Source organism: Melospiza georgiana, chromosome 1 (genome assembly GCF_028018845.1).
Source record: "Melospiza georgiana isolate bMelGeo1 chromosome 1, bMelGeo1.pri, whole genome shotgun sequence".
NCBI lineage: Eukaryota > Metazoa > Chordata > Aves > Passeriformes > Passerellidae > Melospiza > Melospiza georgiana.
In genome coordinates, this window is record NC_080430.1 from 17,439,258 (window position 1) to 17,456,442 (window position 17,185).

The 17,185-nt window shown below is 39.0% G+C and overlaps 1 protein-coding gene across 2 annotated transcripts in view; it reads right to left on the minus strand.

Moving 5' to 3' along the window:
• The window catches only part of MYO3A (myosin IIIA), a 105,668-nt gene that overhangs the window by 9,166 nt on the left and 79,317 nt on the right, over nt 1-17,185 (minus strand). For both annotated transcript variants that reach the window (XM_058031278.1, XM_058031287.1), the window contains exons 25-31: nt 15,456-15,661; nt 13,206-13,317; nt 12,410-12,572; nt 11,682-11,768; nt 8,446-8,569; nt 6,654-7,560; nt 5,860-5,998 (exon numbers count right to left, since the gene is read on the minus strand). In XM_058031278.1, the coding sequence (XP_057887261.1) occupies nt 5,860-5,998; nt 6,654-7,560; nt 8,446-8,569; nt 11,682-11,768; nt 12,410-12,572; nt 13,206-13,317; nt 15,456-15,661 (1,738 nt within the window). The remainder of the gene's footprint in view (nt 1-5,859; nt 5,999-6,653; nt 7,561-8,445; nt 8,570-11,681; nt 11,769-12,409; nt 12,573-13,205; nt 13,318-15,455; nt 15,662-17,185) is intronic.

Consider the following 17,185-nt stretch of genomic DNA (forward strand, 5'->3'; position numbering starts at 1 on the left):
GCAAGACCTGGCCATGTGCTTTCAATGCAAAAGGAAAACCAATGTTTCCCCTCTATCAGTCATTTAAATGGATATTTTACAACACTGGTACAAAAACCATTCCCACAGTAGCTGTTGAAGTGCTTTGGAAGTGCCAGATTGGCACTACCACCCCTGTCCTACTAGAAGGGTAACTAAGATGCAGAAAGACATATGGAGACTTGCTGAAGGCTACACCCTAGTTATTCATTAGCAGAGCCAAGAACTGGGCTGTGCTGAGGCTCCCATCTCTGCTGCCAGCCCACACCTTGCTGTTGGATCTACCTGAAGAGGTGCTGTCAGTGCTGGGACACCCCCCTTAGGAGCAATGTGTAGGAGAAACTGGAAACTTTGATGTGACACAGACATTCCCTAAAGGTTTATCAGGAGGAAGACAGATAGAATAACAGGTTGAAATGGGGGGTTTCTCCTCCTCAGACTTCCCAAGTGTATCGAGTCAGTACTTGGTTAGTCAAAACCCCCAAAAACACAAATGAAAGAGGTTAAGCCAAGGATGATAATAAAAGTTGAAGTTCTTCTCCATGACAATAAATGAAATACAGAAGGGTCAGGAAAGGCATGTGAACAGTGTGACTGTGAGATAACATTCAAGAAAGTTTAGCAAATCTAAGAAAAATTCTTTATTCATATCAGTATCTCAGCTAGCTCATTTAGCACTACCACAAAGGTTCCTACCTAAGTTGCACACACACTCAATTCTACAACAAATTAATACTTTCACACTCAGCCCTCACTGAAAGCTCCAAATAGGCTGAAATGTGTATACAATATGCATGTTTATCCTGAACACCACCACAAACTGCATGAACTGAGGAGAGCTGCATGTGCTTGAAATGTTCAAGGATGAGCAAAAAATGTTTGAATAAAGATGAATCAGTATCAACAGCCCTTTGGGTTGAACTGGCTGTACATTCTGACATACAATGATAAGCTTGGAAGACAGCAATCTCAAGGAATCAACATCTGTGGAAGCCAATGTAAATTAGCTATGACTTACAACAGATTTTGTACTGAAGAGTGGAGAAATAGTGGTTACAGCTGTGATAAATATCTAAGGGACCAAAGGTCTCTATCTATTAAGCCACCTGGAGAAACAGACAAAGCCATCTTCACATAATTTAAGTGAAATGTTACAGGCTTGATTTAGAGCTGGTCCACATCTTAGGGAGACAGAAGTATAAAGACAGGCTCAGAATTAAGAAGGAAGGAAAACAAAAGGAAAAGCAGTAATTGTCTAGGTTTTGTAGAGGGAGTTGAAAGTAATCCATAAAAACGGAAATACAGCAACTGGAATTCCAGGACTTGATAATGAGAAGCTAATAGTTATTACTGCTTACAACATTGATGTGCATACCTTTTTACTGTTCTAATTGTACACAGCATGAGGATGCAACTACTCAAGTTTGGGATTTGCACTGAGAAAAGCACTGCTCTTCAACATTCTGGTTAGTAACTTTTAGGTATTTTTAATTCATGGGATGTTTAACACAGCCAGATTTGGAAATTACAGCTGATGGCTACAAATACTTAGCAATCTGGAAAAAAACAGAGGGATTACTCTGGCACAGACCTAGAAGTAGAAACTGCAAGAGACTGAGAACTTTCAGATTGTGTACAGCAGAGGTTGGCAGTGTTCGATCTCTCACACCTAAGTCCCACAGCCCCACCAAGGGAAGCAGTTTCAGTGTCTGGCTGACACCAATACAGAATGACAGAATAATAAACATTGGAAAAGAACTCTAAGGTCATCAAGTCCAGCCTTGCCCACCTTGCCAGGTAGATCATGGCATGAAGTATCATGTCCAGCTGTTTCTTAAGTCAGAAAGTGACTTTTCTTAAGTCACTTCCAAGGATGGTGACTCCACCACTTCCCTGGGAAATCCATTCCAATGCTTAACAAGCTTTTTGGTGAAGAAATTCCTCCTGATGTACAGCCTGCACCTCCCCTGTTGCAGCTAGAGGCCATGTCCTCTCATCCTGTCTCCAGCTGTCTGGGAGAAAAGGCCAACCCAGACCTGGCTGCACTCTCATTTCAGGCAATTGTAGAGAATGATAAGGTCACTCCTGAACCTCCTCTTCTCCATGCTCCCAGCTCCCTCAGCTGTCCTCATCAGATTGTGCTCCAGACCCTTCACCAGCTTTGTTGCCCTTCTTTGGACTTGCTTTGGCACCTCTCATTTCTCCAAGTCTGGTGACCCTGGATTTTCAAGAGAGGATATTTAATGGAAATGGCTGTATTCCACTTCCACAACCTCCCAGACCTTGTGCTCTGCCATGGATCTGAGCAACTCCCAACACAGATCTACATCCTGGCTGCGTGGTGCCCAAAGGACCCCTCCTGTAGCTGAGAGCCACCAGCCAGCAGTGCTTGCCTTCCATTTTTCTCCAGTCCCACATCTCAGGGCTCCCAGGCTGACTACTCACTTGCAAGGAGGGAAGTCTGGCTGGTGGATACTGCTCTGCTCAGCCAGTGCTACACATGCTCCCTTTTCCTTCCAAAGCCTGCCCAATAAATTCCTGTAAATAGTGCTTTGACAGCCTACAGCAGGAGGAATCCTGGATGAAAACCCTGCTTGTCTTATTGCCTCATTTAGTTGAAAATGTCCTCAGCTGCATCGGGGTTCCTCACACCATGTAAATTTCATTCTAAATATAGAAAATTCTCTTCCTGAGATTTTGTACTTGAACTGTCATTTAATAAGTAGAGGGATGAGCACTATGATTCATCAGGAAAAAAAAAAATTCCTCCCATAATGATCAAATTCCCCTCACTTCAGGTTTTGATTTCAAAAACTTGACAGTAGCCATTTGTGCATCTGTTCTGACACCACAGCAACCTAAGGCTCAGTAGCAGTCCAAGGGTGCAGTTCTGGGGTACAGCCATTACATTTGGCTGAAAGCATGTTAGAAGTAAATATAAACTACTCAGAGATTCTAGCCACGGGGAATTTTGGTTTTTCCAGGAAGCTTGTGTGGCTTGCTTTCTGCATTATATAAAAACAAAGAAACTCATTTAAGAACAACTTAACCTTGTGGATTTAAGATTAAATTAACCTTTTGCTCAGATGTTCTCTGAACTGCAAGCTTTGCATTTTTATTGAAAACAAACAAACAAGCAAGCCATTTAAAAAATGTGAACATTTGTCACAGTATGCCATCAGCTGTCCCCTCAGTTCCTCCCCTTCTATGGGTTGCAGATGTAATAAAATATTGTGTTACTGCACAATGGCCACCTACCCCAGACAAAGGCAGCCAAGCTCTTCTATCTAGCTATAAAATACAATTCATGTGCAATTCATTCTGTAAAACAACATATATAACTAGTGAAGCTGATGAAAAAGTAAATAAGTGTAAATGATGGATGTAATTACAAATAAATAAATACCAGATGATTTAAAGAACACCAAAAGCTCAACAATCCCTGCCTTCATAAGAGTAGGACAGGAGAAGCAGCCACAGAGGGAAAGCTGCAGTAAAAGCATATCCTTCTGTAAATAAGTGTGTATAAATCTTACTATAACACATAATGTAGGCAGGTAGACAGGAAGGTTCCTCCCTGTTAATAAGGCAGTTGATCACCTCGTCTACCTGCATCACTTCAGCATCACCATCTGCAGGACCTTACCTCAACTCTTTGGGGGTTTGTAGACATTTTACTATATTGCATAGAGGAAGAAAATACGATATCCAGAATGTTGGTAACTCCTGTGTTTTAGACAGTACAACTTAAATGAACTGAACACAGGCATATTGTTACTTAAATATTCTCTGCATCTAGTTAGATCGTGTTTGCTATGATAAACATCTACTTAAGACAATGCAGCTTTGTGATAAAGCCAGTTTCCAACTGGCTTAGAGGCAAACTGTGGAATTATTGTCTTCACTATTTTGTACATTGGTCATAGCTGGAAAAGAAACCGTTTGCATGTCATGTGAATTACGTTCAACTGTGGAAAAGGAAAGTTCACATTCCACACCAAGGAAGGTTTGTCAGCGGAGAGGATAACACCCTTTACCACTGGAAAGCTTCTGCACTGTGACATGGCAGGGTTTTACAACAGTGTGGCATCTTCAGTGATAAAGGGAAGAGAAGTGGCTGGCTGGTCACCCCTGTAGGCAGGGTTGGATGCACAGGTGACAAACCCTGGCAAGCTTTTGTCTCCTGTACAGCTACTTAAATGAATAGCAGTGTGAAGGGTAGACTTCACTGCATTTTGCACATGGCAGGAACATACTGGTATATTTTCACCTGGTTCACTTGTGCAATGATGAGATTTTTAACTGATAAAACAAGGATTTGTATATTCCCTTGCCCTCTATCTACCACTTTTCTCTAGGTTGTGTTGGAAACTGTGTTAGAACCAAGAGGTATTTTCCTAAGCATACATTTTTAATTTCTCAGGTTTATCTTGTCAAAAAATCAGCAGTATTTAGTAGAGGATTCAATATAATACCATTAATGACAATCACAAACCTTGCTCTGTCTTTAATTCAATATAATACCATTAATGACAATCACAAACCTTGCTCTGTCTTTAATGGTACTTAGTTTTCCATTTCCCATTTCTTTTCTCTTGCAGACTCTGGTCTTGGAAACAGGCTGAACTGCACAGATTACCTACCAGCAGCTGGTTTGCACTTAAGAGGTGTAAACACCAACCCTCATTTTAGCAGCTTGCCCATTTGAGAAGACTCCAAAGCAGGATTTAAGTACTTTTAAGGTCTTTTCAATGTAGTCATGGGAACAGAAAGAAGTTTCATCACACATGACAACTGAATCCACAATGTTATAATGAAAATAGCACAACTAGCTCTGGGCAGTGAGAGACAGTTCTAGATCTTATCCCAGCTCTTCCCCAGAGGCAGTGCAGTGAGCTCACACAAGCCCTGCCACACAAATGGAGACACAGCCAGTTATCTGCCACATCTGCCCTCATCCTCCACATCTGCAGCCCAGGACATGAACTGAGAAAATTCCCTCTTACATCTATTCCAGCAGAAGAGGTCTCAGCAGCTCAGTCAGGTCTTTGGGGTCCTTTTGGTGGAGCTCAGGTGTTAATGATCTGCATGCTCAGAATCCCATGTCCTCTTTATTCTCCCAGTACTCTTCCCCACTGCCACCCAAGCTGCTCCAAGCATGTTTGCATGTTGGGAACCTTCACTCACTGCCCATGTTAACCAGAATATAACTAACTCTGAAGTATATTTCTAGAGATCACATCCTCTTAAATGTGTGAGTTAAATGGATGCTGAATATTAATAAAACTTTATATGCAATTACAATACATGCAATACATGCAACATACCCACCAACATGGGTAGGAGTTTCAGGTTTTGAATAACCTCAGTTGTATCTATAGATAGCTAAAAATTCACTCAGCATATATGTCATAAACTTTAGTAAATTGTTTGACATATTACCTAAAAAAACTGTTGTGTTTTGAAAGCATAGTCCCATATCACAACAATAGCACACACAATTGAAAGACAACTGAGTTAACTAGAGCCAATATGGAATTTTACCAAATAAAAGTATTCTTAGTGATAGTGTGTCTAGATTAATTCAGCAATCCTAAGCAGCACTGAAACAAAAGAAAAAAAAAAAGGTAAATACATAAATCCCAACCAGGTGTGGGTATTTATCTGGAAACTGTGTTCCAGACACATACTGATATGGGGCTTAGTACAAAAATACACAGCCAGAGTAATATGAGAAGCTGGAATTAACTCATCTGCTTGTTCCCTGACATGACCAGGAGTAGCTTCTTGTCAGTCCTGTTTACAAATGAAAATTCTGCCCACAGTAAGGTTAAACATTACCTGACTGACAAACATGAGAAGAAAGCCGGCCATTAGCTTGCTTATCTTTGGACATCATCACAGGTCTCAGCTGATGGGACAATATCATTTCATTCAGTTTTTGCTGCAATGCTAAGTAATCTTCAGATAATTTTGATATCTGAAAAATATATTTTTACATTATTATAGAAATAAGTATACATGTTCCAAGGTAATCAAAGGTAAAATAGTGAATTAATTTAAAAGGTATTGCTCCACTGACTGCAGTGCACATCTCAACCACATTTACCTCCTCATTTCTTGAAAAAAATTAAGATGGGGAAAAAAAAAGACCTATAGGAACCTCAACACTGCAGTCCAGTCCTATAGCTACTTCTCATTGGTTCACACACATGGGCAGATGGTGCCTTGCTGATGCAAGATTGCTTCTACTGCTGTAGGCATACTTCTCTGCACATGTGCAAGTCTCTGACATTGGCACAGTGGCTTTAGTTTCATTTCCAGGGACATTTCACAAGTGTACTGAATTGTAGGGATCGTGATGGGTAAACAAACATTTGGAAGGCAAAGCTTCTGCATTTAACTTAAATCAGATTAACATTATTTTTGCCAGTACTCTGACTTTTCCTCCTTCCTGAAAAGAATGTTTTCACTTGCAAACCAAAATATGCATTTTCATAGAACACACATTACAAAATCTCTGTCTTAGTTGAGAGAGCAAAACCTTAGTGCCATAGAAGTCAGTAAAATAATTTTGCCGTTCTGTCACTGCTCAGAGTATTATGTTCCACCTACATTGCTTACAAGCTTCTTACCTGTCGTGAAAAGGCTGCCAAATCACAAGCCTCTTTCTCTGAGTCTCCCTTCAGTGTCTTAGAGTCTTCAGCCTCTGTACTGGTGCTTTCCCTACCTTTTGTTGTTTGGGGATTGTTATTTTGAACGTGTATTGCTTCTGTTGGCTCCTTTATTGTTTTCTCTTGACTTTTGCAAGGTAGTTTCCCTTCTTTTCTGAGTTGTCCTCTCCTTCTGTAACCCCGGTAATTACTCTGAATTACTACTGCTGCCTTCTCTTTGTCTTCTGAATCTTGCTTTTCTGCCTCAGCTTGTTTCCATGAGCCTCTTCTCAGTGATTCTTTTCTTGTGATTCCTTTAGCTCCTGTAGGCATCCCTGCTTCACACTTTAGGTAGTTTCTTTCCACATCCCTGTCGGTTCTGGGCTGGACCACAGCAGATCCTTGATTTTGCCAGTCTGCACTGAGTGTATCTTGATTATCTTGCTCTTGCTGGAATCTAGGTTCAGCTGAGGTTTTGACAGAAGATTTGCTGGGTAACTCTTCCAAAGAGTCCTGTTCTTCACCTTCACTAACCTCTTCTACTGCCAGGTTCTGCTTCACAGGAGCTGCCTCTCCTTCACTAGATGTTTGCTGTTGCCCCTCTCCATTCCCTGTGTCACTGTACCCACAGCACTTGCTGTCAGTGACAGCATCAGATTCATCTTGAGTCTCCTCACTTGCTACTTCTTCCAGTGTATCATTTTGAGCTGGCTGCAGTTGTGCTTCAAGGAATTCCACAGCAGATAATTCATCCTCTGCTATGGCAGCTGCTTCTTCTGTTCTAGGGAGGGCACTCTCAGTTGGACTTTCTTCAGGATCTTGAAGTTGTTCATCATTTTCCTTCGTGCTAGTGGTTGCATTTTCAATTTCTTGCTTTCTAAGTGATTCCCTGAATGGAACAGAGTTTTGGGCAAAAATTACAGCTGAAGGAGATGAAGAATAGAGACAACTTTACAACTACCTTTGGTGGTATTTGTATACAAACTAGCAATTTGATACACTGCGACATGGGAAAGATTTAGTGCATATAGCTGGAATTAAAGATAGCAATTTCTGTTATTATTATTATACTATTATTATTATTATTATTATTATTATTAGTAGTAGTAGTAGTAGTAGTAGTAGTTGTAGTAGTAGTAGTATCTCTTAAAGTGAAAAGGGATAATATTATTATCATCAACACCATCATCTCTTAAGTAAAAACGGACATCCCTGTTAAAATTAATGGAAAATTGCCAGGAAGAGACTCTAGGTTGTGTAAAACAGTAAAGAATTAATAAATAATAAGATAAAACAGTACAGTATTAATTTAAATGTTAACAGAAACATAAGGCATAAACCTCTTAGCATTTCAAGAATGTATATATACACACAATCCTAAAGGTATTCTGTGTTTCCTCTGTCATCACCTTTGCTTATCTTGAACAGTGTCTTAAAACAAGAACAGTTCCTTGCAGATATCTATCTCATTCTTGTCTGAACATTTTTTTATTATAAGCTAATTCCAAAGAGACTTATCTATAGGTTACATTAACATTACAGGCAGGTACAGTATTGTTGATTTTTCTCCTAAATGTGTCTTTATTCCTAGGGCTTGAAAAGATAAGAAAATTGGCTACTTCCATTAAAAACCTTCACATAAATATACATTACTTCTGCATACATATCTAGAATAATCCTAATTTTCTTCATTCTTATCTTATAATGTTTTTATTCAGTACTGTAATTACTGGAAAGGGACACGTTTGAGTGACATAAGTGAAAATAACGCTACCTCCTGCTTTGGAAGTCCTTCCTCTCCTTATATCCCCTGTAGTGAGACTGAATTGTTGTAGCTGCTTTGTTTCTTGTTTCAGTTAGTTCTTTTCTCTTCTTCCTGAGTAAGTATCCTCTGGCAACTGATACAAATTGTAATGCAAAACAACCTTAGGCAACAAGCAATGGATGCTACATACATTTCAGACAGTCAAATACTAACAGCATTAAACAAAAGCTAATAAGGAAATACAGACCAGGGTGCCTATTATGATTATGTTTCATCTGAAATGATTCCCATAAAATCTTTTTGAGATTTCAGAAAGCTGTACCCATTCTACATGAGGATACAAACCAACTCTTTCTTCAAAAGAAAATTTAGGAAGATGCAGAATAAAACAGAAGCAGAGAGCTATACAAGGGCCTCTAGAACACAGTACTCTGAGCTTAATGTACCTGCTTTGCCTGATTCAGGCAATTGATTTGACTCTGTCTTTCATTTCCATGGGAAATGCCTGATTATCAGCCTATAGAGATTACCAGGCTGTCAACTGGCACAGGCTTGGAATTAGCTGAACATTCAATAGATCAGAGAGAAACTGAGAATTTTATAGCTCAGCAGTTACAGAAGACTTAGCTCGTGCTCCTCCTGCAAAGAGTGATTATTCAAAATGAAAAGGCTCAGCATGAAAGATATGCTAAGCTCCACAGTAACCAGGTGCACTGTGGCAGAGAAACTCCCTACCAGTGCTTTCTGGGAGGCACAAGGGTAATTTTCTGGTTTGAGCCAGAAATAAGGACTCAAACATGGGCCTTCCCTGGGCCCCGTAGGCCTGATGGGTCACTGGGGCCTGGATGCAGTTGCCAGCACGTTGGTATCTGGTGCCATCTGAAGTGCTCCAGGATAGCAAGGCATCCACATGGAGCTGGCGGAAAGAGCAGGACAGATGGGACTTTCTGGACAGGAAAAGTTGGCTATACCTGGTGAAAGAGAGCTGGAGGCCAGACCAGATAACCAGGGCACTTTGAATGACACTAGATACCAGTATGAGGGCAAATGAGCTGAGCATTTGCTGATTTTGAATAAAATTATCCCAACCCTGGGCTCTACTGACTATAACAGCAGTTTAGACACCTAGATCACATTTAGACATCTACACTGAAGTGTCCTAATCAGAAACTGAATTGCATTCAGAATCTTGCTTCAAAAACTTTTGAACTTGCAAATAATTTCCTAATGGGAACTGGCACAGTCTCCACAGTGCTGTGATTTGGACAAATCTGCAATTAAGGATTTGGATAAATCCGCTAATCCCTGGCAAAATAAAAATAACATAGTGTTTTGTCAAAATATATCTGTTTAATTCCAAATGCAGTACCAAGAGTATGGGGATAGTGGATTCAGGTGACTTAAATATCCTGTGGACATGGTATATATGGGACTCTTTCTTCAGCTCTGCTGAGAGTGTTTTGCATCACAGTGAAAAGGTCAAGCTCACTCGATAATAAGAAGGGAGCATTAGCAGTCTGTTCCAACACATTCATATAACTTAGTGCTAAGTTTTACGTGCTCTAGCATTCCCCATTCATGACTTAGACCAGCCTGGGCTCCACTAGGTGCAGTCAATCGATGTAAGAAGGACCATATAAAATGGGCATAACTTACACCTTGGTAACTGGATATAGCAAAAACTGAATTTAACCGGATATAACAAAGAAACACAAATACTTATTGGAAGTAGCACAGTTGGATCTTATATTGCAGTCTGACAGAGCCTTAGAAAAGTGGAAATTGTAAAGCACTTGGAATACTTCTTGAGTTTCCTGGACTTCTGAGACAATTATCTTTCCACTTTCATATAAAAGCAACTCAACAGGAGTAGTTTTGAAACAAATCAAGCATGGCAATATAAGCTGCATCTAGTCTTTTTAGACTATTCTGGTTCACTTTTGAGGTTTTCTGGGAAGTTTGTAATGTTATACTTGCTATCTAAACTTTGTTTTCAAACTGGAAGAGAAGTTTTGTATTGCTTTAGAAATAAATGTGAGGAAATGGAGATAGCTAAGTAAAAATGAACTTCATTTGAGTTTTGGCTTCTTGTGCACTGAAGAAGTTGAAATGCAAGACATGAAAGAAGGTGGACAAAAAGAAACATTTGGGACATTAACAGAGTAAAATGGTAAGTTTATACTTTTGCATTTGCTAAATATACAAATATAATTGGCTGCATTCAGATATGTAATAATTTTTGGCATGCTACTGGATTTTATGCTGGTTTTAGATTGTTTTCTATACTGATGACGTTCTATCAACTGCAGTGAAGTGATCTCCAGTACACACTGGTCCAGTGCCATTAACGAATGCATCTGACAATGACTAAAACCAACACTGGTGGTGTTATATACTCATGAAGGCATATCTGAGGTTGTTTAAGTCTAGACAGCCTGGGTACTGGCAACACTAGATTATATTTGGGTTGCCATCTTTGTAATTACTGAAAATGTTGTGCAGATTTGTGCCAGCTGTTTTTATAGAATCATAAAATCATAGAATGGCTTGGGATGGAAGGGATCCTAAAGATCATCTAGTTCCAATCCTGCTGCCATGGGCAGGGACACCTGCCACTAGATGGGATTGCTCAGAGCCCCATCCAACCTGGCTTCAGTCCCATGTCTCTCCAGCTGTACTGCTCCTGATTTCAGAGCTGCCTAGACTGTGTCTAGCTTGGGGATGTCTCTGCAGGGACAGGGGAGACCAAAGTACAGGGAGGAAAAAGGGGTGTCCCATAGCAACACCTGAGCCCAGGGTCACTATGGCTGCAAAGGAGAAACAAAGCTATGGCAAAAAAGGCATCAGTGAATTTACAGCTTGCAGTCTTTCCAAATATAACCATTACTGATACATAACAAACCCAGTTCCTAATTGAGCAGCACACATACATTCATGATATGCAGACAGTGTTGTGTGGGATTCAACAACACCCACAGCTGGGCAGCTGTAGTACTCAGACTAGGAGTGACAAGGTTTGCTATGGAATTTGAGTATCCCACTTCATAGCAGTGGAAAATGCCCCAATCACTCTGAGGCACAGATAACAGAATAGTCACCCATTTCAGCCACTGTATATAGACACAATAGATAAGTTATATCTCAGAACGTGCAAATGAGCATAGTCAATCAGTATAGTGAGAATCTGGATCAACACACTGCGCATGTATAACACATTAAAAGCCAAGAAAGCAAACAACTCTTACTTGCTTGAAATTTGATCATATATTCTTCCACTTTTTTATTATGCTTTGCATTTTTGTATTCTTTACGAGCAACATATCCCCTGTAAGCTGAAAAGAGATGTTAAAAACTAGGTAATCCACTAGGTACAAAATGAATAAAAATATTCTGGAATTACAGACCTCTATTAAAATATTCATAAATATTTTACAGGCTTTATGTTTCAGAAAACATGGCAGACAAGCACAAATAGTAAATCTACATAAAAATACACTTTCTGGTTAATAAAGTTATTATGAAACAAGTGAATATAAACCACAAGATAATCAGAATATAAAATAAGATTATGTTTGAAAGTATTAAAAAAATCAGTTGATGCCTCCATCAACAGGGTAATTGGCCTTATTATCTAGGACAGTTAATATATTTTATTTTCATTATTACATTATACAACCTTGTCAGTGCATGCCAGAATATTATTAATAAGAGTATCATCTGTGCAATCACATCCTTCCATTCCTAAAATTGCCTTTTAAATATAACACTGATAAATGTAATTTCAGTAAAGAGATTGTCATAAACTGGTTAAAAGAAATTTTTTTCATAAGAACAGATATACCCAAGTATAAGAAATTTTGTCAAATGTAACATCAGGAAAAGAGTAAAATCCACATCCAGCATGCACATTCATCAATCAACTGTACACATGCACTAGCTTTAAGCAGAATGTTAAATGTTTTAAAGCTATTACCTGACTGTATTTTAATAGCACTTTGTTCCCTTTGTTCCTTTATCTTTTTGTATCTCCTGGAACCCAGCCACCCTCTGACATAAGCTTGAATCAAAATAATCATGTCAACTGTCTCCTTCCGCATTAAATTCAGCTGCTCCACATGATAGTATTTGAGGAATACCTTAAAAAGAGAAACAAACAAAAGTTTTAGTTACCTTCCCTGCCCATTATTCACTAGATCCATTTAACATCAGCAAGAGTTACAAGTTGGTTTCAAATGATGAACAGACCCTTCAGTTGTAGTACCTAAAGGATAATTCTTAGAGATAACATCTTCATTGTTTGGGATATTAGTTTACCTTACTCTTCTCTTCAGCATCTTTCATCAGTCTCTGCTTATTCATTTTTTTATTGCAAGATTTTTTAAAGTTCCAGTGCAAACCTTCAGTCTGTAACTATAAGTCTATTTTCAAAACTACAAGGCTGACAGTTTTGTTAACCTCACAAATGTAATGTATGTTATATAAACATGATCCAAATCTGGAACCTTCAATTTCTCAGTTTCCCAATTTTAAACATAAAGGATAGTTTATTTGCTAAATTGTTTTTATCAAGCATGAAACTCACATAAGTCCTGAAAAATGGATCCAGAACAAGGGTTGCCAACACATTCCTGGTGTGTATTAAGGACTTTGCTTTTTAAAAAGAGTAGAGACCAACAGCTACTCCAACCAAATGAATGAGAAAAAAAATTGTTTAATATGTTAACAATGGCATACTAGAATGAAGAAGGTACAGTATATTAGAAAATTACTTTAGTTTTTCCAAGAACCCAGTTGTCAAGGTGGGCTTTTTCCAAGATGGCAGCACAGGTCTCTGGGCTGACTGGAGGATCATCATTTGTTTTGTAACAGATGAGATAATACCTAAAGACAAATACATGATTCTTTGTTTGAATAATGGAGGATAATACATGCAAATACATTTAAACCATTCTTTTAAGTAATAAAAACAATTGCATGAAAGAAAACATAGCACTGCAAAAGCCAAAACAGCATATGAAAGAAAGTGCAGTTATTTATACACAGTACTAAGAAATTCAATCAAAAGTGGATGAGTGAGATATTACACACCCTGGATGGCTTTTTAATTCTATACCAACACCAGAAGCTTTTTAAAAAGAATTCAACCCAAGTAGAACAGCACCACATCATTTCTTTCCTGCTCACTGCATACCGTGAAAGTGATTTCAGTGGCAATATATCAATAAAATAAAAATATTTTAAAAGCTTTTCTGTCTAAATTATATTATTTTATATTTAGAAATATCACGAAAATTTCCTATCTTGTCTCATGTGCTAGACCATCTGCCTTTGAGATACTTAATATCTGAATAGATGCTGAGATGAATCCCAGCTCTTGTTAGCTCCTTGGAATCAGTTTTGCAGATCCTTTTGGAACATGTAAGTGCCATTGTGACACATCATCTGTAAGCACTTAATCTGGCAAACTCATTACTCAGAATTAATTCTGACTAGGAAAAGAGGTCACGATGCTCACTCATAAAAATTACCTGTGATACACCAGCTCAGCTGCTGGATAGAAAATGTTTGTTCCAGGACTTTCCAAAAGGCTCTATAACAAAATGAACCATATCTATCTTGGCTTTTTTAATTTAAGAAAATTACATTAATTATATGTGCTTCCCGACAGTACATTCTAGTTTTCTTGTTATTCAGCCTTTAAACACAAAGCCTGGGTTTACCAGCTTTAAATGATGGAAACAGTTTGTTCATGGAATAATAAAAGAGACAATGTCGATTTCTTCATTACCACCTACAGTTCCCTTTTTTTCTTTTTGTAAAACACAATGAACTGGCTTATTTTTATTACAACCAAATAATGATGCCATTATCTCAGGTCTACCTGTAACTCTCAACTACTAAAAGAACCCCAAACTCAAAGTAAGACATAGATTTAATAAAAATTCTTTTTCCTTAGAGGGCCACATCCTCAGTGGGAGTGATCTGCACAGTCTCACTGTAATCAGGGGCACAGTCTCTAGAGACCTACCCCATTATGTTTACTGCTTTCATCTATGTTACTTGAACAGTTAAGTTCGGGATTTTTTTAAATAAAAATCTGTTACCAAAAGCTACAGCACATCATGTAGTGATAATTATCTCTTTCCATGCTGCACTCTTCTAAAAGCTGCATTCTTCCAAAACAGTAACAGTTCCAGGATTATTTTTTCCAGAAACAGGGCTTTAAAAACATCACTTTGCTGTTCCCCTCTCATCTCATGCACCTGCAGCACTCTGCTACTAGCTCTCTCTTTCTAGTGCACTATTTCTTTTAAGTGCTTCCATCCAAATAGGTGGTGCTTACTTCTTCCTAGTTTTGATCTCTGTTCCATACAACTCTGTTCTGACTGAGTCAAATACTCAGGGTCTTTATTTGTAAGAGAGAAGTACAGATTTTTGGGGTGGAGGAAGAAGGTAGCTAAAGGAATAATACAACCACACTGAGTTCATTACCCTGCTTCTTAACAGAAGTGACTAATATTATGAATTATATTTTAAACAACATTATGCAGTTTATTGCACTCAATAAACTTTTCAGCCCTCGACTAGGAATCCCAAACGATCATCTACCCTTGCACAAGCAGATGTTGCACAGTGCTGAAACTTGGGAGCTAGAGAAACTGTGGTGTTCCTTGGATGCTGTGGCTGCAAATTCTTGGCTTTGATTTGAAGTAATGCATTTCTAATACTTAAGTCCTTGAAGAAACTTGAGGGTATAAGCAAGTAAATTTCTACCCAAATGCTCAGAGAGCCTGAATCACAGAAATCATTCTGTGATTCATCATCTTTCCCTACCCATCAAAAACAGGTTACTAATCTTGTGCCTGAACTACTCTTGGTCATTCTGTATATTACCTTCTTTGTCACAGGAAATGTCTTTGTATTTATTTTCAAAGACCATGCCAAAAACAATGCTGGTGTTTAGCAAGCACTGGCTGGCAACAGTAGGAGAGAAAAGAGCTTCTTCACGTTGATGTTACCGTTTTATGAAGTTCGCGAAGAGTATACGGTGTGAGTATCCCTGCCTGCGGATCCGTGCTGTCTCCAGGATTCCCGTGTAACGCAGCTGAACCAACACTTTCTCTTTGTCAAACTTGTTTGCCTGCCGGTCGTTGTTGGGCTTGATGCACCTGACAAAATGGGGCTGGCCAACGACCATTTTGGATAGCAAATCCATCAGAGAATACTGCAAAAAAGTAACAAGAGATCTGTCACCAGCATACTTATGAAACTGGTATATAGGTCCATGTGTAGTTGAAATTTTATTTCATATGATCAGAATCATGTCCAAAACCATATACATGTCATTAAGCTGACAGTTTAAGAGTAGATGAAGTAAATGACTCCCCAAAAAATTCTAGCTTTTCTAAGCTAGAAAAGCTTCTACTAGTTTATACTACTTGCGAGAAACACTGATTCCAAATAAATGTACCAAATTTCATCCAGGATATTCTCACAGATTTCCATGATGTCCAACATATGATAGAATACTTACACTCACATTTACTTGCTTATCTTGGAGCTTTGCTAAGTAATTACAGCCATTTTTCTTTCTATTGTAGTCACCTATTTGAAGACCCGTGTTCACCAGAGAGTAAATCATCCCTCTATGGATGGGAAGTGGCACAGCAGCAAGCCAGTAAATATTTCAATTCCTTCACTAGACTGGAGGAAACCAAGGCTACCCCAGAAGAAGGGCTGGTTGAACTGCTCTGATCTTGGTGTGTCCTGTTCATTGCACAGACTGATGGTGATACAGTAACTGCCCTGCCAAGAGGAAACTTCCGAGGAGGGCAAAGCTAGATCACAAATCCAAAGCTGCAATTTTCCCACCTCCCCAGAGTACCAGCCTAGCAGAGAGGATGCAGCTTCTCCATGCCAGCTGAGGGGAATCTGACTGTAAACAACCTTGAGTGGTGTTTTGAAAAATTGCTTCATGGGAGGATCAAATTAAAACACAAATGAAGAGGCTCATTCCTCAAGGTTCAATCTGACTCAACAGAAAGAGGCAGCCAGGAGGTAATGCAGCTCAGCAGTAGGTTGGTTACATGAAACCAGTGTAAGACGTCAAGAGCCATATGTTTCCTATTAAAATGTGCAATTCCGTTCTGGACAGAAGCTGCACCATACAGCAAAGTGCTTAATTAGCTCCATCACCAGTGTGCCAAATGAACACAAACAAGTAGGACACACTAATGGATATCTTTTTTTCCATGCAGTCTGAGGTGGCATATGTTTTTCTCAGTCACCCATAGATTTCTGTGTATGAGTAAACCAGTGGGGCTGAAGGTGGATTTTCATTTAAGAGCATTAGCTATCATGATCTAAGCAAGGATGTCCATGGCAGAAAATAGTATCAGAAAAGTGTAAACATAATTAACTCATTTGCAGCCTCTGATGCTAGAAGTGCTGATAATGCACTGAATCATAGACATTAATTTGAATGAGATTCAATATTTTTTTTCCATCTAGAATATTCGAACAGTATATAGCTTTCGACCACTGTGGTACCTAAACTGAAATTATCCTTCACAGTCCACAAAGCTGTGCAACTGTATCTAAAAAAGAGAGATCTGGCTCCTCATTGTTCTGACATAGATGTAAGTGAACTCCTACAGGCCATAAAATCATAGAATATGTTGACTTGGAAGGAACTCATCAGGATCATCAAGTTGAACTCCTGGCCCTGTGCAGGACACCCCAAGAATCA